The sequence below is a fragment of the Sarcophilus harrisii genome, chromosome 2 (genome assembly GCF_902635505.1).
Source record: "Sarcophilus harrisii chromosome 2, mSarHar1.11, whole genome shotgun sequence".
Taxonomy (NCBI): Eukaryota; Metazoa; Chordata; class Mammalia; order Dasyuromorphia; family Dasyuridae; genus Sarcophilus; species Sarcophilus harrisii.
The window spans coordinates 481053009-481077188 of record NC_045427.1 but is presented as its reverse complement, the minus strand read 5'-3'; the positions used below and the strand labels follow the sequence as shown (position 1 = coordinate 481077188).

Genomic DNA, 24180 nt, shown 5'->3' with positions numbered 1-24180 from the left:
CAACTATTCAGAACAGACTTCCTGTCACATCTAGATGACATGACCTTGATTGGCTGATTTAATAGATATATCCAGACTTTATTCACATGTATTCACCTTTCTTGATTGATTCAGTGGAGGTGTTCTCCCCTGATAAAGCACCCTGTTACTTACTTTAAGTGCATGAGGACTTGATAGATTAACAAAGTCAAACACCACCCTAACATACATAAAGTATGTAAATCACTTTTTAAATGAAATATTAACATGATTCCAACAATGGTGGAACCTGCTAAGCTTTATGCCCAGTTAGCAAGACTTTGAAGAACCTAGAGTTACACTACCACCACCACAAAGCAACAGAACAGGGCTCTGACTACTTGCCAGTTTCTTTCCAAGTGTATTTTACTCTACCTTTCTTTATTTACTCTTTGTTCCAGTCATAAACGAATTAGTGGTTGGTCTAGCCTTATCCTGTTTTCTGCCATATGCATGCATTCAGCTACTTCTCAGCTTAGAAGGCCTCCCTGTAATCTCTTATTGATATCTTTTCCAGACCCAAAATGCTATCTACTGGTGTCTTTGATTCTCTCAATTAGAAAGGATCCCACCCTCTTTGAATTTTTAAATTATCTTTTGTATTCTGATCATCTGTGCAGAAGTTTGATTCTATCTTGTTGAAGGAAGGCAGGGAGAATGTTTTTTTTCATTTTTGCACCTATCCATGGCCATCCCTGCCAATCACGGGGCCTTATACACACTAAGAGCTTTATCGATATTTTCTGAATAGTTGAGCTCTTGAGCCCTGGGGCTACAATTTTGAAACCATGTCGCCTCCTTGTGGTTATTGATAATACATCCTCTCTAGTTTGATGAGAGTTTTTCTAAACATCCCCAAGTGATTCCACATCCTCTAACTGTGTAAAAATTAGAAAAATTGGAGGAAGAGAGCTCAGGGTCTTTTCAGGCCCTTATCCTGTCCACGACCCCATCCCAGTTACCATGACCATTCATAAACAATGAATGTTCTTATTCCCCTTTCCACATCCTTGGACCAAGTGTCTTGATCGCTGAGAATCTGATAGGCTGAAGGGCCAGGGAACTCTCTGAAATCAATTGCAGAGTTAAATGGGACCTCAGAACAAAACATATTTCTCCTTTTCTTTAATTTTGCACTTTGACCTACTGTTTACACACCCCTACCTAGATTGCCCTTGGGTACTGCGAAGGCTGCACATTCCAAATCAAACCCATCATCATGTTCTACTTTAAATCCGCCCCTCCTGCCAATGTCTCCTCCAGATTCTGATGACAATGCTGCCTAATTATACAGGCTCAAAAATCTTGGAATTATTTTTGACTCTTCCCTCTTCCTCCTCCCTCATATCTATTCTTCATATCTCCCAGGGCTATAGACAATACCCTCCTTGTAACTGTCCTCCTTTTTTCTTCACTCCTGGCCTGTTCAATAATATATATATCTTAAATAGATCGTTTTTCAGTCTCTGATTTGCCATTTGTCCTTTACAAACCTACCTGAATAATCTGAATACACAGTTCATGTTAAATTCCTTTCAAAAACCTTGATTGGCTTCCTTTTGCCCTTGGGATGAAAATATAAACTCCTTAGCTTGACATTTAAGGTCTTCCACAATCTAGTCCTAAATATACTTTTTTAACTTCATTTTCACAGTATTCCTTTCACCCACTCTATATATCACTAAAGACATCCCATCCCTTTTCCTTTAGCAACCCTTTTTGCAGTAGTAAATGAATTGGAAAGAGGGTGCTCATTAACTGGGAAATGGTCGGATAAATTTTGATATATGAATATAAAAAAAATACTACTGGGCTATTAGAAATGGTGAAAAAGATAGTTACAGGGAAACCTGGGAAGATTTGTTTGAAATGATGCCGGGAAAATAACTTATACATTAACAACCAACATTGTAAAGACAGACAGCTGAGAAACGCCAAAGTATGAGAGGACTGATGATGGAGAATGTCACCCACCTATTGCCAGAACTAGACATCCATTTTTGGACATAGCCAGCGTAGAATTTATTTTTGCTTGATTCAATTCAATAAGCCTTCATCAGGTGCCTACAATTCACGTTCATGTCATGGCGTTACTTCCTTAATGGCACTGTCCTTTCTGAGAATGAAGTTTAAACGGCAACTATATTCTGTGCTAAGCACTAGGGACACCGTAATGCCAGAGAAATTGAGCAAGACAGATTAGAGGACAATTTAATAATTTATTGAATGGAAAGAAGAACTGGCACCAAATGGATCCATGGTTGGTCCCAGGGCTGAGCGAGACTATCGTTTCAAAGAATCCAGTGCTGAGTATTGGGACAGCAAGATTTTTTTATGGGATAACAAGAACAATGACATAATGGGGGAGGTACCTGGATGGGGATGACCTAAGGGGGGGAGGCACCTAGGATGACACAATGGAGGGAGGTACTGGAGAGGTTACTGATATGCTAGTGATGTCTAAAACCTTTATCTCATCAAACATTAAGAGGGGAAGGCTAGTCTGAGGCAGAGTAACTAAACAGGACAATGGGGAAACTAGGTCAGGACACTAAAAGGGAACTGTGGCACAGCAATACAAATAAGAAAAAGAAAAATCGTTCCTGCCCTCAAAGAGCTGGCAGTGAAATTTAATCAGGGAAGACAAAGAGAGGTGAAGGGAAGAGGGAAAGGGTGCGTAATGATGATTATGCATATATGTCTTTCTTTTGTTTCCAATTGAAGTTTGTGGGAGGAAGAGAAAATAAATGTTAATTTAAAAAATTAAATTGTTGGAAAAAGAGAAAGTTTCCCTTTATTCTTGTTTCACCTTAGGTATTGTCATGAAGACTTCCCTGACTCTTCTAGCTAACAATGATTGCTTCCTCCTCAAACTTTGCCGGAGAACTTTGGATTTTTCCTTTGTCCCGATTACATTCTATTTTATATCTTACTTAAAAGGTCCATGGTACATGTGGAAAGTCTTTTTTTTTTTTTTTTTTCCTTTTTTAAAACTCTAACTCTGTGGCTTCTATTTTTCTATTCTTTCTATTCCGCCGCGCTGCCCCGTACCTCCTGCCCTCCAGGGGGCGCGGGAAATAGGGAGCCCCCTCTCTAGTACTCCTCCGCCGCTTCCGTTCTTTTCCTCGCGACAGCCATCGTCACTTCCGGTGCCGGGTTCTACAGCTTCGGACGCGGGATCGATGAGGGTGAGCGGGGCCTGGCGGCTAAAGTTGTGGGGGCAGCCGGGGCGGCAGGGAGGCGGGCTGGTTGCCTGGGCCGGAGGCTCGGGAGGGAGGCTGGCGGAAGGCAGGGCTGGAGTCCGAGCCGACTGGGCCGGGCCGGAAACGCCGCTCCCGCGCGGGTTCTGGGCTGACAGGGCTGCCGGCATCTCCTTTAGACGCGATCCCCGAGGCCCGAAGTCCAGCCCGTGCACAGCATCCCCGAGAGGTGGTCGTTCAGCCCCTGACTGGGCTCTCTCACTTAGTCTGGGGGCTCATTCTCTGCACAGACAGTTTGACTCCTCAGGAAGTCCTTGACATCCGGCCGGTATCTTCTCTGGAACTTCCATCATTGCACCCAGCTCTCTTCGGCGCTAAACCCTATTCTCTCCGCCCTTAAAGGCCGCTTCCCTGCTCCTTCTCCAGGAAGCCTCCCTCCCCGCGTAATAATTAAGATAACGAACCTGCAGGAATTTAGAGATTTTTAAAAAGGGTCTTGGGCTTAATTATTCTGCCCATTTTGTAGCCGAGGAAACTGAGGCTGGAGAAGTAAAATGGCTTTGCCTAGGTCACAAGTAATTGTCAGATAGGGAGCTGTCTTTTTCTCCCCTATCACTGAGTAGATTGGAAGACCTTGTTCGGGTGCGGCTGTTTTCTAGCTGTGCAGTCTCACAGACAATTCACTTCATTTCCAAGATTACAGGGAAAGTGTTTCACAACTTTAAAATACAATGGCATGAATTATTACAAATAATAATAATACTCCAACCCTCAACCCAAAGTACTTTGTCATGTCTTTAACTTATACTACCTCCTGAGCTTTGCCATGTATCTACCTGATGACTGAAGCAAATAATTTCTCCTCTTTGCTTTCAAGTACATGCTTAGAAAATGTCATTAAACTGAATTGAACTCGGGCTCTTTGGAACTTGGGGATCTCAATTCCGTACAACTTATGTATATGCTTCATGTTAATTTGACATATTTCTGATGCATGTGTAGAGCATTGTGTCCCACAATGGGAAGAAAGGCCGGTGAGGTAACGTAGTCCTTGCTGTCATGGAGCTCAGAGAAAGGTATCAAAAATGCATTAATATATGCAGAAATTATAGAGGAGACGTTTGATGAAGGAAGTATAACAACAGTAGAGAATCACTAAGTATGACTTAAGGTACTAAAGGAAAGATAATGTATTTATGCAAAAGAGGGATTAGATCTGTTCCACATGGGAGCTCTAGAAGGCAAACCTGAGAACCAATGGAGTTTAAGTTACAGTGAGGCCACTTTCAGTATAATATAAGGAAAACTTGCCAATTGTCAAGAACTGTCCATAAATGTTTAGGGACTGTCTCAGTAAATCACTGAGGAATATCAAAAGGAGATTAGATGACTTCTTTTTGGGAATTCCCATTCACAAATGGGTTGGATTTGATAATTTTTGAAGTCCTTTTCAATTCTGAGAAGATCAGACTCCTGTATTAATCCAGCAAACATTTATTAAATATCTGCTGTATGACTGAAGAGACAAAGATGAATTAAAGCATCATTTCTGTTCTCAGGGACCTTATAGCAGTAGTTCTTTTTAAAAAATTCTTTTTATTATTTGATGAAATAGTTCTCAATTATGAATAAAATTTTTTTTTTTTTACAAATTTTGATGTTTAATTCCTTCTTCCCCCTTTGAGAAGGCAGGCAGTTTGATATCAATTATACAGGTGAAATCATGCATGCAAAAATAGTTCCATTACTAGCTATTTTGCAAACGAAAACGTAAAATAAAGGTTTTTTTTTTAAAAGTATGTTTCAGTTTAGTATTCAGAGTTCATCAGTTCTCTGAAGGTGGATAACATTTTTCATCACGGATCCTTTGGAATTTTCTTGGATCATCATCTTGATCAGAGTAGCAGTAGTTCTAATGTTGTAGTAGCCCCTGACAACTTGTCTTGCTGATAACCCCTTCCTTGACCCTATCTATAAAATGGTGATAGTGATACTTAGCTGTAGAAACTTCTTACAGGCCAACGGATGGAGTATTTTCATTTGGGTGAGTTTAAGAGGCATTCTGATGGTAGTGGAAATTACTTTCTGGACTAGAACTCAAGACTTGGCTCTGTCATTCTGTTCTGCCAAGTATGAGTTCCTTCTCTGTGTTTTAGTTTCTTTAGCAGTAGATATTGGACTATAATGTTCAACTCTTAATATTAAGTCTTTGGTTCTCTGGTTTTTGTCACGCACATCTCATTTTTTGAAGTGAGATAACAGTGATCAAAGCCTCCACTGAGGGAATGAACCCAGATCAATCTCTTGATTTCAGAGGAAACCAGCCCTTAACTCTTGCAACTGATGCAAGAGTCTCCTTTGGAAACTGAAGAAGCTACCACAATGCCCTTTCTACATGGCTTCCGGAGGATCATTTTTGAGTACCAGCCTTTGGTAGATACAATTTTGGGATCTCTGGGGATACAAGATCCTGACAGACAAGACAGTTTGGAGAGGTAATTAAATTTCTTTCCTATATGGTTTGTCTAAAGCGGTAAAGGCTATTTAATAGTTATGGCAAGTGTCCATTCTGACAATGGATTCTGAAACTGGAGCAGTGCCAGTCTTTAGGAAGCTGGGAATCGGGAGTCAGGATAATGCATTCAGGGAATCATTGCTTTGAATTTTTAACTGACTCTGTGGTTTTAGAGAAACACACATTCTTGCCCCACTTCTTCTCTGTATTCTCCATTTGTAATAGAGATGAATGGAAATATACCGCCTTTGTATCAAGTACTTCATATTCAAGTATGTTTCTAAAGTTGTGTGATCTGGTCATCAAGTCTTTTTAAATTGCATCAGAGGAGCAAACCCTTATAGAATACTATGGTAAATTCATTTGGAAGAGGAAGAGTCACTCCTCTAATATTATTTCTGTGGCAACCTACATTTTCATATATTAGGTTTATTGACACAAAACTATATTCCTGTATTGTCTCAAACAAAATATTAAGGTTGTGTTCCTTTAACCATTAGTATTATCTCAGCATTTAGAGTTTTGGCCATTGGGAATACATAAATCCCTTTGGGAAAGTCTCCTTATCTTTGAAAAAGTCATTTTTAGCTAAAAAGTATCTGTCAGGGAAAAAACCTATATATTGTTATGAGAGGTTAGATGATCTCAAAAGATCCCTTCCAGCTCTTAATTCCATGATTTAGATTTGTGTTTTAATCTCTGACAGCCATATAAAGGGAGTCTGTTGAGGAAGCAGTTTATAAATTTAGGACAGTAATATCTGTTAGACTCCTGATTGACTTTTTGTCATTCTTGAATTATTGGGAGCAATGACTAAAGAAGATAAAAGTTCTTGGTACTTGTAGGATTTTTTAAATTTAATGTCCCAAGCTCCTTGATATTGATGACCAAATAACTAAACCAGTCCTAAGTGACAGCTTCACAATGAAAACATCCTGTCAGATAGTAACCAGAGGAAGCAACTAGAGAAGTTAGTGACAGGAACCTAGGACTTTGCAAATCACTAGTATTCATCATTAGCATGAGGTCTCATTCAGCAGATAAATAGCATTGTATAAAAAATTATCAGAGAAAATTTTCTTTCAGAGCTGAGCTAATGCTCAAATGGGCAATTTTAATATTAAAGTTTTATTTTGTAATTAGTATATTACTGATAATTTATTTAAGTATTTAGTAATATTGAAATGATTTTTTAACATAAAACAGGTCATCAGGAAGGTACTGTTCATTCAAATCAGATGTCTTATGTTTCCCTTCTAACTATCTGGTTTCCTTCCCTATATCTCAGCCCAACTTACCTGGCTGATGATGGAAGTCGGGTCCTTGTTCTCAATGAGCTGTTGGAGAGGGAGGCACATTCCCCCTTTTACCAGGAAGGTGTGAGCTATTCCTTGCTGAAGATGGCAGAGCTTGGGCTGACACATGCGGCTGACACTCTGTTGCAGAATGGAGCCAACCTCAACTTTGAAGGTCAGTTATTTAGTGGTGTTCCATCTAAAATGGTTGTCATCTAAAATGACAGCCCTGGTAGGGGCTGAGCAGGCAGCTTAAGAGTGCAATGATACCTTGGTGGAAAGACCAGGCTTTTTTCTGGTCCTTTGATTCCTCAGGTGTCATTTTAATTTTTATTGTTTAAGCTCTGAGAACAGCCACATTCACTTTCAACTTGTGGGCAAATGCCTAATGAGGGGGAGAAGATGACTTGGCTGAGTGCCTCATCCTCTTTTTGCCTTTTAAATGGTTCTCTTGCCATCTCTATTCTAGCTGAAGCCTGTTCTTGCTTCAGCTCCTCCTGTGTGATTGATTTAGTAGCCTTTCCCCAAGTCCCCAATTATGTCGCCTCTCCCATTAACGTTAATGAAAATGCGCCTGCTGGCACTGAGCCCAGGGCTAAGGGAAGATAATTTCTTGCTGCTTTTCTCTGAGCTGTCTTGCAGTTTATTTGTTAATACCGTGTGGAGAGGAGAGCAGATAAGCTGCTTTGGGCATAAATCATGGCACGAAGGCGTTAGTTTCCTGTCGTGTAAATGGCCACAGAACCAGACTGCTCCATGCAAAGGAGAATGTGGTCCTTGGATTACACGGGGTAGGTAGGGCCTGGGACTTGGGCAGTCATGGGTAATGTATAGCTGGACAAAGCATTTTAACACAGTTGTGTCATTGGCGATTTGTAGCTGCTTTAATTACAGATAGTGGGTTTGAGTAGAGCATGCTATGCTTGTCCTCAGGACTGGTGGGTTAGTATTGCTAGTCTAGAACTTGTGGTTTGTGAAAGCTTTGCAGAGGAAGATTTGCCTTGAGTTTGAACTACTTAGTGGGAGGGGAACTGTTTAGGGGAGGAAAGCTCCTACCTAATTACCGTAGGACTGATGGAAAGAAGTCTATAGAATCTCAAATTTGTTGTTGTTCCATCTTATATCTTTTGCCCTTGCTGTGGCTGGCAATACAGTTGTAGAACCTATGTTCTATTTGAGACCAAAGCCAGGCTCTGGAACCAGATGTAGGATAGCGTGTGTATGTTGCTTTGGACATTGAAATCTCATAGCCTCTTTGTCTTTAGATCCTGTCACTTACTACACTGCTCTACACATTGCTGTCCTCCGCAACCAACCTGACATGGTAGAGCTGTTGGTGCATCATGGGGCTGACATTAACAGGAGAGATCGGGTATGCTGGTTCAGGGATAAAGGGTGAAAAAGCTTGGTAGTTGGCAACTATCTTTATAGATTATAGCCAGTGAGCATGGCATTTCTCCAAAGTTTTTTCATGTCCCATCACCAGGAACATCACCTAGATTGATTCTTTATAGTCCTAACTCCATACCCCTCCCAAATTCCCTTGCCCCATCCCAGGTATCATTGGTAGGTTTTGGCTAACCGCCCCACTTGTATTGTTCTTGCTCAGATCCATGAGAGCAGCCCCCTGGACTTGGCCAGTGAGGAACCTGAGCGACTACCCTGCTTGCAACGACTCCTGGACCTTGGGGCTGATGTTAATGCAGCTGACAAGCATGGTTGGTAGCTCTTGAAGGATTCATGACTATGAATATAAATCTGTCCCTCCCACCCCCCCACCCCCACACAAAAAAACGGAACTCTGTAGTGGGTGGTGGTTTATTGATAAAAGCACAGGCCCATGGTTCTATTCTGGTTATCTGTCCTAATTTAGCCCTAAATAAGATACTCAGCATCCATTTTTTCCTCAATGTCAAGTAATTCTTTTCAAAGGAACTCCTAACATACAAAGCTTTATCTTCCCATAGCTGGCAAAGCATACTAAAAAGGAAACGGCTGTACTTAATTGTTTCCCCATGTCTCTTCCAGCCCTTCCTTGGGCTTCAGACACCAGAGCTGGATTCAGGGTTGTACCTTGGGATTTGCTTATCTTTTGTGGGCTACTAGGCTAGCCCAAGGTTTAGAGAACACCTTAGGCTGCTGTTTTAAAATAAATTTCAGTATAATGGGTTTTCTTTGTAATCCTAATGTATTTGATACATTTTAAAACATTCTGAGAAAGGGTCTTATAGAAACCAGATTAAGACTCCATGACCTAAGCTCAAAAAATACCTTTCTTGAAATATATCTTTGTTTTGTAAAATTATTAATTCTTTCAGTACTATTCCCTTATGCCATGTAACAGCACTAGAGAGGATCTGGGAGAGCAGCAGCTCTGAATGTGTGGGGTATTTTCATTAGTAGCTCTTCTTGCACATAAAACTACCTCTAGTTAGCCAGTCTCCTTTACATGTCAAATATATTTACTGTGTTTTTCTTCTATAGGAAAGACAGCTTTGCTTCATGCACTAGCCAGTAGTGACGGGGTCCAAATCCATAACACCGAGAACATCAGACTCTTATTGGAAGGAGGTGAGTGACTGGGGCTAGGTGTTATGGAAGCCCACTTTCTAACCTTACTGGTTTCTTCAGATGGATTCACAATTTGACCATTCTGATTTAAAGTTTATATCTGCTATGACTATCTGAATATATTGATCTTTTTAAATTTATATACTTGTCCTATTAGCAGCATGATCCTTTTATATTCCAGGAGCAAATGTAAAGGCTACTACCAAAGATGGTGACACGGTTTTTACATGCATTATCTTCCTACTTGGTGAAACAGTAGGAGGTGACAAAGAAGAGGCCCGTATGATTAACCGGTTCTGCTTCCGGGTTACTCAGTTACTCCTTGCTCATGGAGCAGACCCTAGTGAATGCCCATCCCATGAATCTCTCACCAATATCTGCCTCAAGAACTTTAAGCTGCACTTTCCACTCCTGCGCTTCCTTCTGGAATCTGGAGTCTCCTACAATTGCTCCCTCCATGGCCCATCTTGCTGGTCTGGCTTCCATATTATATTTGAGAGACTTTGTTCCCATCCAGGCTGCCCTGAAGATGACAGCCACTCTGAACTTCTACAGAAAGCGGAGACTGTCTTGGAGCTCATGGTAGCTAGTTCCCAGAGAATCCAGCTGCCTAGCAACTTTGAGGTCAACCCTGCTGGCTGTCTGGCAGAAAAGATCAAAGCCCTTTTTGCTTCCTTAAAGCAACTAGAGTACTGCCCCCCACCCCTTAAACATCTGTGCCGTGTGTACATTCGCCAACAGCTTCGACCTTGGCCTGTGGATGTCAAGGTCAAAGCCCTACCTCTTCCTGACAGGCTAAAGTGGTATCTTCTCATTGAGCTCAATGGTTCTAATGATGATGATGTCTGATATGGCCTAAGCACGCCCTTTCATCATTCATTCGTCTCCCCCAAAGTCTTGTCCTTCCTCTCCCCTTCCCCTGGATCTCTGAGATTTCCCAGGTTGAAAGGCACAATGGTTGGTAAAGCTTTAATGTGAGAGTTTTGACCATTTGTGCACTGAGTCTAAGTCCCTGGGTTCGGGGTAGCCTTTCCTCATTTTTTCTCCCATCTAAAAAAAGAGGTTTGGGAAAGACCTAGATTCTTGCTGGGTGCTAAGAAAGATAGGTGGGTATTCCGTAGGGTTTCTGACTGGGGTGTTTTTGACAATAGAAGCTTCACTCATTTTTAATATAAGATGCATTATAAAAGGTGGCTTTGCCCTATGGGTGAAGGATCCCAACTCTTGCCTGAAGGGAATAGGCTAGGAGGAGTTTTGATACTCTAAATTTTCATTTGTTTTAAGTGGGAGTTTACTTGCTGTGCAACAGTTTGTCCACTGAAGCTCACCTCTAGATATTAAGAGGGAACAAAAAATCGCCTTTGTTGGTGCAAAGACTACTGCTCTGTGAAACTTGGGTTTTTAGCAAGCATTTAGTCTTCTGGGAGCTGTAGGGAATTTACTTCTTCTGGGTTGGAGAAACCACTTAGTAAAGAAAGAAATATTATTCCCTCTAATTGAAGGGATTTTAAAAAAATAGCCAGTTTCAGTAGCTGAAGGCTCAAAAATTGGTTTTGTTTCAGAGTGGGATATGTGGGAAGGGGCAAAAAGGAAGTCAGACATGCAAGTCTGCTATTTTTCATCACAGGTTCTCTTAGCTGTTACTTGGCAGCTCCTGCCAAAGTGCCTTTTGGGTGGCAGGGGGAAAAAGCTACTGAAAATTTATATAAATCTTATTCTCCCATGAGTGAAAGATAAACTTAGACCTTTGTAACAGCACTACAGATCTATGAGACTGGGATGTTAGGTCACAATAGATTGCGTGTAAATAGGGCTGGTTTGAGCTACCTCACCTTATTAGGGGGCTGTAGGTAGTCTGTACAAAGAGCCTAACATTATTAACATGTTGATAATATCTGGAAACCCCAGTGTTTAAGTTATGGTCAAAGTGCCAAAACCTTCCAAGCTCTCTTATTTCAACTGGAAAATAAATTGCTATGTATACTACTTGTGTTTAAAAGCAATTACAAGTATATTCAAGTATGTGGCCTTTTATCAAAGTCAGTTTTTGTCTTTGTGAGAGCGCTTCACGAATGAGAGATCATCATTTAATTTAAGTCCAGACTGTGAAATGTCACTGCCAAATCCCATAGTTATTGTCTCCCCCCATAAAAACCTCACCACAAAACTTTTTAAAGACATGCTGGCCATTTGAAAATGTATAACACTATACTATAACTGCACTGATGTTTGGAGTAAGCTAAAGCAATTAAATGAGATCTTTTGTAAAATTAAATACTGACAAAAGTTTTTTTCTTAGAGTTTTAGAGTCACACTTTCTATCTTCCACTGTTAAGAATAGCAAAGTTTTGCCAGGATACATAGTAGCCAGTGGAAAAAAGTACTGGACCATATATAAAGTGAGGTTTCTGAAGACACAAATAGCCTAAGGCTAGATATCAGCAAAAAAAAGTGTTCTGCTCAAGAGGAACAACAAACAGCATTTTCATTTTGCCTTATACTGAGCTTTTAACACTGAATTTACCTTTTATTTCTGACTGAAAATGACACTGCTAACAGCTTGCCAAAGAAGAACCACATTCAAAAGCAAGGCACCATTTCTTTGCTCCAATCTGCAAACAACCGTAGGGGCTTTAACCCTTTTCCTAATTGTTACAATCATTAAGGAGAGGGAGACAAGTAAATACTTAGTGAAACATCCAAGAGTCCCACAACACAGAATAGCCTGAAATCCCAAATCCCCTTACCAAAGTGAGGCTTAGACTAACCAGGGCTGTGAAAGGAAAACAAAAGCCTTAATTTACTCCCAACAGGACGAGAACAATTTGCTTCCCAATTAAGTAACAATGGATTCTTTTTTAATGTTCATAGATACAAAGTTAAAGGTGATTTTACTTCCTGTTAAGGCAGCCAGACCTTTGGTTTAAACAAAAAAAGTCATCTGGTAGGATCAGTGTTTTTCCCAGAACTTATCATGTATAACTGTGTTCCAAGAAGAAAAATAAGTCCCCAAATAGGCATACAGGAAAAAAATTTTTTTGGAGGAAGGGGGAAGTTAGGAGATAATTATGATTCAGGCCTACTCTTCCTATTTTGTACACACACAAAAAAGTTGGCTGGCACTTTGTGCTTTGGAAGCCCTGCAACTCACCTTCTATCTTGTCCAGCAGAACTTTCCCTTCTGTGTCTGGTTTTTCTTTTAAATATACAATCTATACAGAGTAAATTGACAGCAAACATACAGGTGTATTTAGCAGCCTCCATGGGGCTGTTTCTATACTCCTGAACCATAACACAACACTGCTGGATCCAACAGGTGTCATTTGGCTCCAATTCCCCCCTCCCCCAACCCCACACTGGTCCCTTCTTATGTCTCTCATGCCAAACTGTCTCATCTCATGGCAAAACTGTAGACTTGATAAATCTCATCCGGGAAGTTCTCCTGCCTCTCTTCAGCCAGGAGGTTAAGACCTGCATGGCGGACAATCCTGCGTACCACCTCCTGGTCCCGGCACACACTGCTATCCACATCATCCATGATCACCCCTTCCTGAGCCATATTATCCTTGATGACAATGATGCCATTGGGCCGCAAACCCGCCTTGCACCTTCGTAGGAATTCAGCAAGGTGCTGATCAGTCAGGTGACCTGGAAGAGGCAGACAGGAATGAGAATGGAGAAAGCTGCTGTACAGCTCTCTACAGAGTCCTAGCTCACTAGCAGACCTCCACTCTTAAGGGCAATCTATGTGCAATCACCAAGAAGAGAGACAACTACGAAGAGAGAGAGATTTAGGGATGTGTACAACAGAACCAAAGTTATTCACTTTACTGTTGGGGATACTATAATTTCCTGTGGACATGGGGATAGGATCATTCTTCCTTGTGGGGCTTGAGTCTAGTTGGGGGAATTGCTTCTGTTACTGTTAGGGGATAATGGCCTGCCATTAAGATAGATTGCTCTATAATAGAAAAAGGGGCACTATTAATGGCAAGGCCATTCTCACAGAAGACTGGCATAGCAATCATCTAATTACATAGCAGAGCTACCAAGACAGTACACAGACTTCCTATTTTGAGTTAAATGATATGTTAAATAAATTGGAGGTAAGAGGTACAAAGGATTGTCAAAGTTGTGTTTAAAAGCCTATAGAATAGCCCCAGAGAAATGAAGAAACTGTCTCTCTCTCAGGATTGGAAGTTTAGATCTTTAAAAATTCTCTTTGGTTAGTCTACCTCATATAGGGTACATTATTTTACTATTAAAACTATTATCTGCCAAAATCTGTTTTTGATCATTTAAAAAAAAGTCACAGGTTAAAATATTGTCCCCAAATGAACTATATTAGGTTAAATATCTAAGTGACTATTTACTGAAGGGAATTTTCAAGAGATCTCCTCTGGGACAGAAGTATTGCTAGATGATGAAACCAGTATTTCCAGTACTGTACTGAGATACCACAGAGTGAACAGAAAAGGAGATCAAAGAATATCTTACAAACTAGCTGGAATATTAACTGCCTTGATGGCATTTCCTCCCCAACCCATCCCAAGGTGAAAAAAATCAAAGTTAAAGATGGTATTCCTTACCTATAACCCACTGGATCCAAATGACATCATAGGAGTTTGGTTCTGGGCTGAAGTCCTGTAGGCCACAACAGAAATAGTTCCTCACCCTTCTCCCCTCCTCACCCAGGTAAGTTTTGGCCTTAATCAGGAAATCCTCTGTAACATCAACCATATCCACTACTTTGAACAGTGGCAAGAGCAGCCTTTTGGTGATTCGACCAATGCCAGCTCCACAGTCTAAAGCACAGTTAGTTCCTGTTTTATTTGGACCTTCCTGAAAAAAAGATGGGGGACATGATCAGTAAGAAAGGGCAACAAAGACCTCGAGGATCCTTTCAAAACAGGGACGAGATTTTGCTAAGCTAGGTACGAAGAACATAGAACTAAAATAGTAAGCTATCAAGTCCAACATTTGGCTGATGGTTAAGAGTATTTATTCATACTTCTACCATTCCTTGTGTTAACCTTTTCTTGGTGCTTCACTTTGTAAAATGAGACATGTTTCTCAGGGCTATTATGCAGATTAACATATTAACATGAGTAAAGTTTTCAACATGCAAAGTATTTCATCTGAGTCGTTATATAGAAGTGGGTTTTCTAAGTGAACTTTATGTTGAATAGATCAAAGCTTCTAAAACTGTGGGTCACGACCCCACAATGCATAACTGAATGTGGGAGTTGCAAAATATTTGGCAATGGTAAAAGGTTTTTGAATGGAATGACCAAAAAAAAAAAAAATTTCAAAATCATCACTTAAGGCGTTTCTGACATTGCTTGCTGTGTTATATCATATGACTTCAGTATAGCCTTGGGTTCTGAACACACAACATGTGCATTTTGTACTCCAAATGCATGAATGCAGCCAGAAACACCTCTGCTCAGATTTGAGATGGGGTCCTGTAAAAATTTAAGCAGCCCTGGAATAGATGATGGATATTATACATAAGAACCTATGTGCTAAAAGTTAGTGAGTATTTCTGTGTCATAATTATGTAGAATTTTATTACAACCATTTGACTGTGTGGGGCACTGGCAGCAGACTGCCAATAAAGTATCTCATAAAGAGGCAAATAAAAGTGTCCCATATTGGTCATCTAGGAGCATGGAGTTTACCATAACCCTACCAAAGAAAGAGATAAAACAAATTGGAAAATGGGTGGCTACATGGCCCCATATAGAAGGGTAACTGTAAAGACCTCATAGTATTAAGGATGAATGTGGTTACTGTGTCACATTATGGAGTTTAAAGCCAAAGAACAAGTAGAGAATGGCTTTTCTCAGAACTGAATCTGGATATATCATTTTAGTCTCCTTATATTGCCATGGATTTGGAAGGATCCTATGGGCTTCATAGTCACCAAGAGTGACAAGATAGAAGGCTTCGATTGTTATGTTTTGGGTTTTGTTGGGGGGGGGGGAAGGGGGTAGCTGAGAGGAAATAGACTCTGAAGTGCTGAATGTAAAAACTGCCAGCTGGTTTGAGCTGCAACCATTTGTGAACAGCTGCTTCACAATATTCCCATTAAATCACATCGTACCATGACAGCCAATGCTTTCCACCCCACTCCTGCCTGTAGAGTACCCCAGACCTGCCTACCCTCAAAAACCTCTGCAGGAACTTCTTGGAGCTGTTGATGTCGATGTTGGAGATATGGCCATACCCTCCAAGCATGCCGTCCACTGTGGGTGGGACGTCTTTCCAGTACTTCTCTGCCTTCAAGTAGAATTGGCTCTCATCTTCCACAACCTCACTTGTCATGTTGCAACCAACTCAGGCCGTTTCCTGGATACCAACACAATAAGCTATGGATCCTCTCCTCAAGAAAAAAGAAAAAAGCAACTTAGAATAATAGTAGAGACCAATTCATCACAAGATTTCTATTCTGAAACCATATAGTTTACTCTTTAAAATGCAAGTACACACTATCCTCTGGACAATATTCCTTTGTAACAATTTGTATGCCTATTTAAAGCTACTTATAGGAGAACAGGATCTGACTAAGAGAGTAAGAAGAGGTGAGTTTTTAGCATCCCAGTGAGTTTTTAGATCAATTCTCTACTGATAAATGTCTGAATCAGACAAAAATATAAAAAAATCCCACACTTTTGATTGGAAGAGGGAATTTAAAAAGATAATATCCTAGCAGCTAACATTAAGGGAGAAAAACATCAATTATGGTACACATGAAGGCAAATTCAACTCAATCATAGCTCCGTAGAGTTAGATTTTAGAAAATTTTAAATATTCATGCCCTGGCCACAAGAGATAGAAAAGGAAACAAAAGGCTCATATTCAATATTTCTCTTTCACACATACAGGTGATGAAGATTACAGACCAAAAGGGATTTTAGGATTATAAATCTGTGTAACTGAAAAGAACCTCAGAACTCATCTAAATTCATTTTTCAGGTGAGAAAATCAAGACTCAGGGAAGTTAAGAGGCCAAAATCTCAGAGAAAATCCTCTGACTCCAGAGGACCTTTCATGGTAACATACTTAATTGCCTCTTATTCTTCTAGAGCTCAATAACCTACTTCATTCAACTTTAAAATACATGTAAAATACTTTTGTTTAATCTCATAAAGGATACACTGAAATAAGGAACTCCAGACACCCAAGGGATAAATCATTTGACCACAATCATATATTAAATATGGCACAGTATTCTAAGTACCTTAAAGATTCTTAAATAATGTAAACCAGGGAATTTCTCATTAAAAAAGATTTTATTGAACAATAACCTGGGCACAAATGTAAGATCTTCAAAATATTTTTTTTGAGGGTAAAAAAAACCCCACAAAAGTTGCTGAAAGCTCTTTACTGGTCAATAATAATTTTTTTACTTTTATTTTTTTTTTAGTAATTTTTTTTTTTATTACTAATAGTACTAGTATATCATGTTCTACTAGTTGTGCTTGGTTCTGCCAAAACTGAAGGCCTTAGGCTCAGTGGACATTACTCAGAGAAGCACATTTCTCAGGAGCAGGCAGATTTCTTTCTCAGTGATCTCATCAGTTCTCACAGATCCCAATAATTTTTATGCAGTTGGCAAAAAAATTATGTAAATCCAGCCCCATCTCTTTCCTAATTAAGCTCTAGTTACAACTACCTCTTGTACATTTCTACCTGAATATCTTAACAAATCAACTCAACAAATCCAAAACAAGAGTTTTTTTTCCCCTCTTACCACCCTTAATGAACAAGCATTTTATTCAATACCTACAATATAAGAAATATTATGCTGTGCTGGTGGATACAAATACAAAAAAGTGAGACAAAACTCGTGTTTATGTTCCAATGTGGAGATAAACATGTTCACAGATTATATAAATATAAAGCATATACTAGATGGAGGTACTAATTACTAAACAAATTTAGGAAAGATTTCCTGAAGCTGAATTGTATTTGATATGGGAGCTGAAGGGAGGCAGGGATATCAAGAGTCTGAAGTGTAAACAGGGAGAACATTCTCGGCATAGGTAAAAACCTATACAAGGCCTGTAAGTGAGAGATAAAATTTACTATTTACAAAGAACGGAAAGAAAGCCAGTTTGTCTACAGCACAGAATGTGCAGAGTTAATCAATCTGGAATAGAAGGTTGGTGCTGAATTTTGACTTTTAATTCCAAAAGAAGTTTTAAAATTTTACCCTAAAAAGTAATAGGAAAGAAGCCACTGGAAGGAATATTAACCTAAGAATTTTGTGAAATCTCTATTAGACAGAGAAAGATTGGATATAAGATTACTTAAGTTATTGTAAAAGTCTAGGTGAAATGTGAAAAGGATCAGACTAAAGTAGCTGTGGACATAAGAAAAGTTGAAGAGGTTGGCAACTGACTGGATGGAGAGAAGGGGTGATATAAGTGGGAAATCAAAGTAGAGATCACTATCATACTTTAAGTAGTCTGCAACCTCAGAGTTGTCTTCAACTATTCACTCTGAGATAACAGATTCACTTGTTACTTCAACTGGTAAATGATCTCCTTGCTTCTAGTGTCCCCTCTTCAATTCATCATCTATTCAACTGTCAAAACCATCTTCCTAAAGCTTAAGTCTGACCTTGTCAATTGTATTTGCCAATCCTGAGTAGCTCCTTACTGCCTTTAGGATAAAATACAAGATAGGCATCTGAGCACTTCAGTCTGGGGTCAAGCTGTTTCCCGACTTATTCTACATTATTCCCCCTATTTTATCCAAACTAGCCTATTAACTAATTTCTGAACTCCACATTCAACTTCCTACTTCAGAGTTGTTGCAGTTTTACAAGGATGGAATATTTTTTCTCTCTCTTCATTTCCTAGAATCTTTAGCTTCTCCTAAAAGGGCTACAACAGGAAAGCTTTTCCAGATCCCCCTAATTACAAATGTGTCACAAGTCCTCAAATTTTAGATACCTGTGCACATGTTAAGATCTTTTATATTCTCTTTGTATCCTTGAAGCTGTGCAGGTCTTAAACATAGAACTAATTAAATAGATGCTTGAATTTTACTGAAACTTCAGTTTCCTACCCTTGTTACGGAAACAACTTCAATTCTTCCTTCCACAATGAAATATTGTCCTAGTTTTATCAGGTATTTTTTGAGTAAAAGGTAAGTTTATTTAGGAGACAAAAATGAAGAGATATAACCTCCCTTTTTTGGGGGAGGGGGGGGGTGGAGGCTGAAGCAATTGGGGATTGACTTGCCCAGGTCACACATCTAGGAAGTATTAAGTGTCTATGACCACATTTGAACTCAGGTCCTCCTGACTTCAGGGCCACCTCGCGGCCCCATGAAGAGATATAATGAGACACCAGGAATGGTAAATATGAAAGAGTTGGGAGAGCATAGAAAGGGGTTTTATGGAATGGGCAAGTTCCCTAGTGGAACCTGCCATTTACTGGGAGAAAGGAACACCCCATGAGGTTAGGGCATGCCTTTAGCTGTCAGGCTAAATTCCAAAAAGGATTTATTTAGCACCTTAAAAGAGAAGTGGGGTCTGAGAGAAGACATACATCATGTGACATGGGAGAGAGGTAAGGGGAAAGATATAAGACAGAGTACCCTGGAGGGCAGACCCAAAGGAGGGCAGTAGCAAAGCCATGTCTTATCCCTTCTATTGCTATTCTTTTCTTCGTGGTGTGTAACGACTGCGCTAGCACCCAGGACACCCCAGAATCAACGAGAGTCAGGATAAGCACAAGTCCTTAATCTTTATTCTCGGTTTTAGACCCAGGCTTGAACAGGATGGAAGCAGAATCTCCGCTACCATCTTCCTCCTCATCTACTGCCGAGAGTGTGTCCCTGGTTAGCTTTACTCCACCCCCTAGTCCCTCCTACAATCCTCTATATACCAATCATTGAGCCAGTACGGATAGTGGAAAGGACCATTTTCCAAGCATATGCCCATAGAATATTGTCCAATCAGTAGTTAGCCTCAAGGGCTTAGCAGTCCTGACCTCAGTGCATTGAATTCAATAGTTTCAGCCCTCTACAATGGTGACTTCATTTAGACCCAGAGATTCAATGATGACATTCCAACGCTTTATCTCTAGGTAGCACTCCAACTCAATATACCCTAAACCTACCTTATTTCCCCCCAACTCCTTCTGATTTCCCAATGTTTGTTACCAAACCTCAAAACTCCATAAGAATCTTTGATTCTTCCCTCACCTTCATGTGCTTCTAAGTACTACCTACCTATCTAAATCTACCTCCACCGTGTCTCATATATATTAATTTGTTACTCCTTTTATATCTTTCAATGTTTCACAAGTATGTTTATTTTTTTCCCAAAAAATAGGTTTTCCCCCAATTACATGTAAAGACAATTTTAATATTCATTTTTAAATAAAATTTTGCCTTTCCCTGCCTCTCCTAAAATAGTAAATATGATATAGGTTACATATATGCAATCAAATAAAACACATTTCCTCTTAGGTTATAAAGAAACACATTAAAAGAAAAAAGCCATGAAAAAAAAGTGAAAAAAGAATGTTTCAATTTGCATTCAGACTCCATCACTTCTTTCTTTGGATGTGGACAGCATTTTCCATCATACGTCTTTTGGAGTTGTCCTGGATCATTGTTTTACTGAGAAGAGCCGAGTCTATCATAGTTGCTTATCATAATATAATTTTTAAAAATCAAATTGCAGTCAGCACAGGATCAAAAATTGTTTAACCCAGACTTGAGCTTTCTGCTCCTAGAAACTCAATTAAGTAAATGGGGGGTGGGGGTGGGGTGTTGTAGACAAAGTGAAGTAGACAAAGGGCAAGGAACCAGAACTGGTTTCTTTCTTTACTAGGGATATAAACTTATAAAATGACTTGGAAACAAGTTCAGAAAAGTAATGTTAATGTTTTTTTTGTTCTGCACATCAACTAGGTGAAGAATATGAAGTAGGATGTAAATGCTATCCCTGAGGTTAAGTGTACAATTGAATTTGGATCAATTATGTAGAATACAGAATATACAACCAGTGTTGAGGGGAGAGGAAGGGCAATGGAATAGTTAAGTTCTAACTCAAAATTCCAGCTGTCAAGCAGGAAGGGGGAGGAAAAAATGCTCAAACTAACAACTGAGGGTATAAAACTGGAAGAGAGGCTGTTATGTGACTGTCCTGAGTAACAGACTGTGCTGGATCTTGGATATAAATATATCCATCTGTAATCCTCTGTTAGTGTCCCTCCCACTCACAAGCATATCCTCAAAAAGGCAAAGAGGCATTCTGTTCAGAATAGCTAAAAGAATATTAGACTTTTTTCAAAGTCCAAATATATATGATGGGGGAGCTAAGAAAATAATAACCAGACAATATCTAAAATAATGTTACCTCATTCCCTAAAGAGTTTCCATTCACCAGCAGCTAACAATGGCCCAGTTGATATTTTACCTAATTGGCATCTGAGGGGCTACTTCACTTGGTTGAGGTTTGAAAGATAAAGAAGCATTCTGCTTGAGATAGGATAGAGTACACAGTGCTTTAAAAAAGAAAAACAAAACAAAACAAAACCCAATTACAGGAACATCCTCCTTAAAGTTTAAAGATCAGTTAAATATAGGTTCATAGATTTAGAGCAAAGAAGGGACATTCTATTTGCTGATTACTTCCAATTTATCTTGATATAATTGGATTGTACAAAGTTGTCTCTCTCCATTAGATTTCAAGTTTCTTGAGGATGGGGAGTGGCTTGCCTTTCTTTGCATTCTCAGTGCTTAGCACAATCCGTTGCCCAAAAGCCATTTTATATAGACAGAGAAGAACATTACCTACTGGAGTCCCAGGGTAAATTAGCAAGATGATGAAAATAGTTTGTATAGAGGAAAGGAGATTCCATTTAAAGAAAACCTGAGTTCAAATCTTATTTCTGATCCATGGACAGATCCTAAGATCCAGTGAGGTCTTTAAGGGCCTTGTCCAAGATCATATAGTGGCAAGGAAAAGATGGGATTCAAACCCAGGTCTTCTGACTTCAAATCCAATGCTCTTCCCCCTATATTTTTTTCTGCAAAATAAGGGCAATTTATCTGCAGCACAAGGTTATCTAAAGGATAGAATTTCTGTGAACATTAAAATGCTACCTAGCTAGTTCTCTTTCCACCAACGCACAAGCTGTAAATGCCTTTGAAATGACCCCTGCATTAAGCCAGAACAGTAACCCGAGGTTTGTCTCTAGGGTACAAAGATTTAACAAATCCAAAGGAACAGCTATACCCCACCTTTTGACAAAGATCACTGTTTATAGCAGTAGCAGCGCTCAGGCAAATCCCATTTCTTTGTAGGGAGGCAGCAGCTGGGGAGTCACAACGATCTCTTTAGGTTACTTTATGTAACCGCTTCTCCAAGAAACTAACAGGATCCTAGGTAACGCTTTCTTATTCCTCCCCTAATTCCAACCCAGAATTCACATCCCCAGGCCTGCAAACTCTCAGCAGCAAGCGCCTCGGGCCTAGTACTGGCTCCCACCCCAGGAGGTGGGACAAGGCTGAAAGACAATTTGTACCTTTAGGGGTGGACGGGCCAAGAAACTTCCCGTCACTGCCCGATCCCAGGTAGCGGGGAAGAGGCCGAAGCCTGGAGGTGCTAATGCTAAAGGGAGAGAGGCAAGGGTTGGGGGAGAAGTTTAAGAGAGGGGCGTCTCTGCGGCACGCACAGCTCATGGGGCGCTGGGCCCAGGTGGTTCGCAAAGAAGCTGGGTCAAGTAGACGCTCGTTCCCCGAAGGAGGGCAGGGGGCTGGCACGAGGGTCAGAGGGTCACGTGGTCAGGCGGGGGCTCGCGCGCCGGGGGGAGGGGTTAGTGAAGCTGAGGCCGTTGGGAAGAAATATTTTTCCCACCACCCCCTCACCTGTCGCCGTCCTCACAAGGGTTTTCCCCACGCTACTCACCCTCGGGACAGAGGGCAGTGGGTCACCTAGAACCGGGTGTATGTGGGGGGGTGACAAAGGCAGCAGCAGCCCAGGAAACCTCAGCCTCAACACCGAGACTCCGGTTTAGCGACGGTGCGGAGCCAGCGTGCGTTCCCTTTGTCCTATCTACGTCACTTCCTTCCGCGGGGAACGAGGGGGCGTGAATGATGGCGTTGGCTCCGCCCTCTCGCTGGTCGGGGAGCGTTCCGTGGCACCACCTACTAGGTTGACCCCGCCTTCCAGCGAAACCCTCGTGTGCTTGAGCTGGCAGAACCTTCCTACTTACTGTGTGCTGGAAGTTGGGACGGTTTTTGCCACGTCTTAGGCTCTGGGGAAGGAGGAAGGGTCGAAAAAAGCAATCCAGAGTGGGGAGGCCACATGTCCTAGTGATTGCACCTTGCGTACACAAAACGGGTGCGCGTTCTTGGGAAAAGCGCCTCCTGCTCTGGTGCAACTTACAAACGGCTGCAGCCCGGGTGGTATCTGCAGGTGTAATAACCGAACGCGAAATGTGAAGAGAGCATTCAGGGTCGACGTAGATGCGCTACCTAGAGTGTACAGTACCTTTTTTTTTTTTTTTTTTTTTTTTTTAATTAAAGGCAGCTGCAAAGCCTTAGAGGTCCAGTATCGGAGCAAATGCAGTCACCAAGCAGTTAAGCAGTATTTGACCCGGAGTAATTAGCCATCTTTGAGCAGGTGCAGTACCTGAGAGGGTGCAACACCAGGTAAGGACACAGGGTGGCAGCACGAGCCCAGGTCCTTGAGAGCACTGGTTTAGGAGTGGCCTGTGAGTGCCACATGTGCCCTGAACAGTTGACAAGGGTCTGTGAGGAGGGAGAATGAGTGACCCTAACTGGCTAGGCATTCGGCCTCCCGACAAGTCAGGACTGATTCAGAGAACTAGGCCCTGTCAAGTTGATGAAAAGCAGAAGATTGGGTGAAATGTCATCACTGTCCGTACAGATTGAGGAGCTGGGAAGAAGGGGATAAGGAGGGTCAGGAAGGCCATAGAAATAAAGGGACCTTCATCTTGTAATGCTGCTGAAATGTAGGTGCCCTTCTGGATCTTTGAAAATCCGTGCTGAACGTAGTTTGTCACGGGATCATAAAAAGAGTAGGTTTGGTAAGACTTTTGGTTTGAATGATTAACCATGGGGCAAATTTTGTGTCCTACAGAATAGAAAGGTTGGATACCTGAGACAAGAACTGCAGCAAAGACCTAGTGGGGGCTTTATCAGAACTGCTCAGTTTTTAGGATAATCAAATCTCCATGAGAGAGATGGGATCCACTGCCTTTTAACTTAATCTTCCTATCTATCCTATTCCCTAAATACCCCTCTTTTTTATTTTCCACCTCCTATCAACTGCTTTCTAATCCCTGCCTCCTCTTTCCTCCCACAGTCAACAACTTCTATTTTTTAATCCCTCACAGTGTGCCAGGCAACAGAACCATTGTCCTAAACCTCTTGTTTCTGCCACCTGCTCCCTAATAACCCTTTCTTTATTCCAGTTTCTATCTCTCTTGTCTTCTCCTCTCTTTAAACTCCCTCTACTCTAACACTTAAGTCTCCCTATTCTACTAACCTTACAAACTCCTAATGCTGTCTTCTCTTTCTCTTGCAC

General features: G+C 40.8%; 2 protein-coding genes across 10 annotated transcripts; one reads left to right on the top strand and one right to left on the bottom strand.

Moving 5' to 3' along the window:
- The first annotated feature begins 3136 nt into the window (after positions 1-3136).
- Positions 3137-10642, top strand: ASB6 (ankyrin repeat and SOCS box containing 6). Its single transcript, XM_003757398.4, has 7 exons — positions 3137-3206; positions 5533-5713; positions 7022-7203; positions 8294-8400; positions 8638-8746; positions 9513-9599; positions 9781-10642. Exons 2-7 carry the CDS (start codon positions 5562-5564, stop codon positions 10446-10448), a joined length of 1305 nt encoding a protein of 434 aa, XP_003757446.1. The 5' UTR covers positions 3137-3206; positions 5533-5561; the 3' UTR covers positions 10449-10642.
- A 1471-nt stretch (positions 10643-12113) lies between these two features.
- Positions 12114-22702, bottom strand: NTMT1 (N-terminal Xaa-Pro-Lys N-methyltransferase 1). Of its 9 annotated transcripts, none has more exons than XM_031954797.1 (5): positions 22497-22702; positions 20983-21130; positions 15765-15984; positions 14189-14441; positions 12114-13247 (listed from the first exon to the last, which is right to left on the bottom strand). In XM_031954797.1, the coding sequence occupies exons 3-5, from the start codon at positions 15924-15926 to the stop codon at positions 12991-12993; spliced, it is 672 nt and encodes a 223-aa protein (XP_031810657.1). In that variant the 5' UTR covers positions 15927-15984; positions 20983-21130; positions 22497-22702; the 3' UTR covers positions 12114-12990. The 9 variants fall into 9 exon arrangements, with proteins under 9 accessions (XP_031810657.1, XP_012409413.1, XP_031810659.1 ...); XM_012553959.3 differs by lacking the exon at positions 20983-21130 and adding an exon at positions 21870-21943 and having other exon boundaries at positions 22537-22702; XM_031954799.1 differs by having other exon boundaries at positions 22537-22702.
- Positions 22703-24180: the final 1478 nt, after the last annotated feature.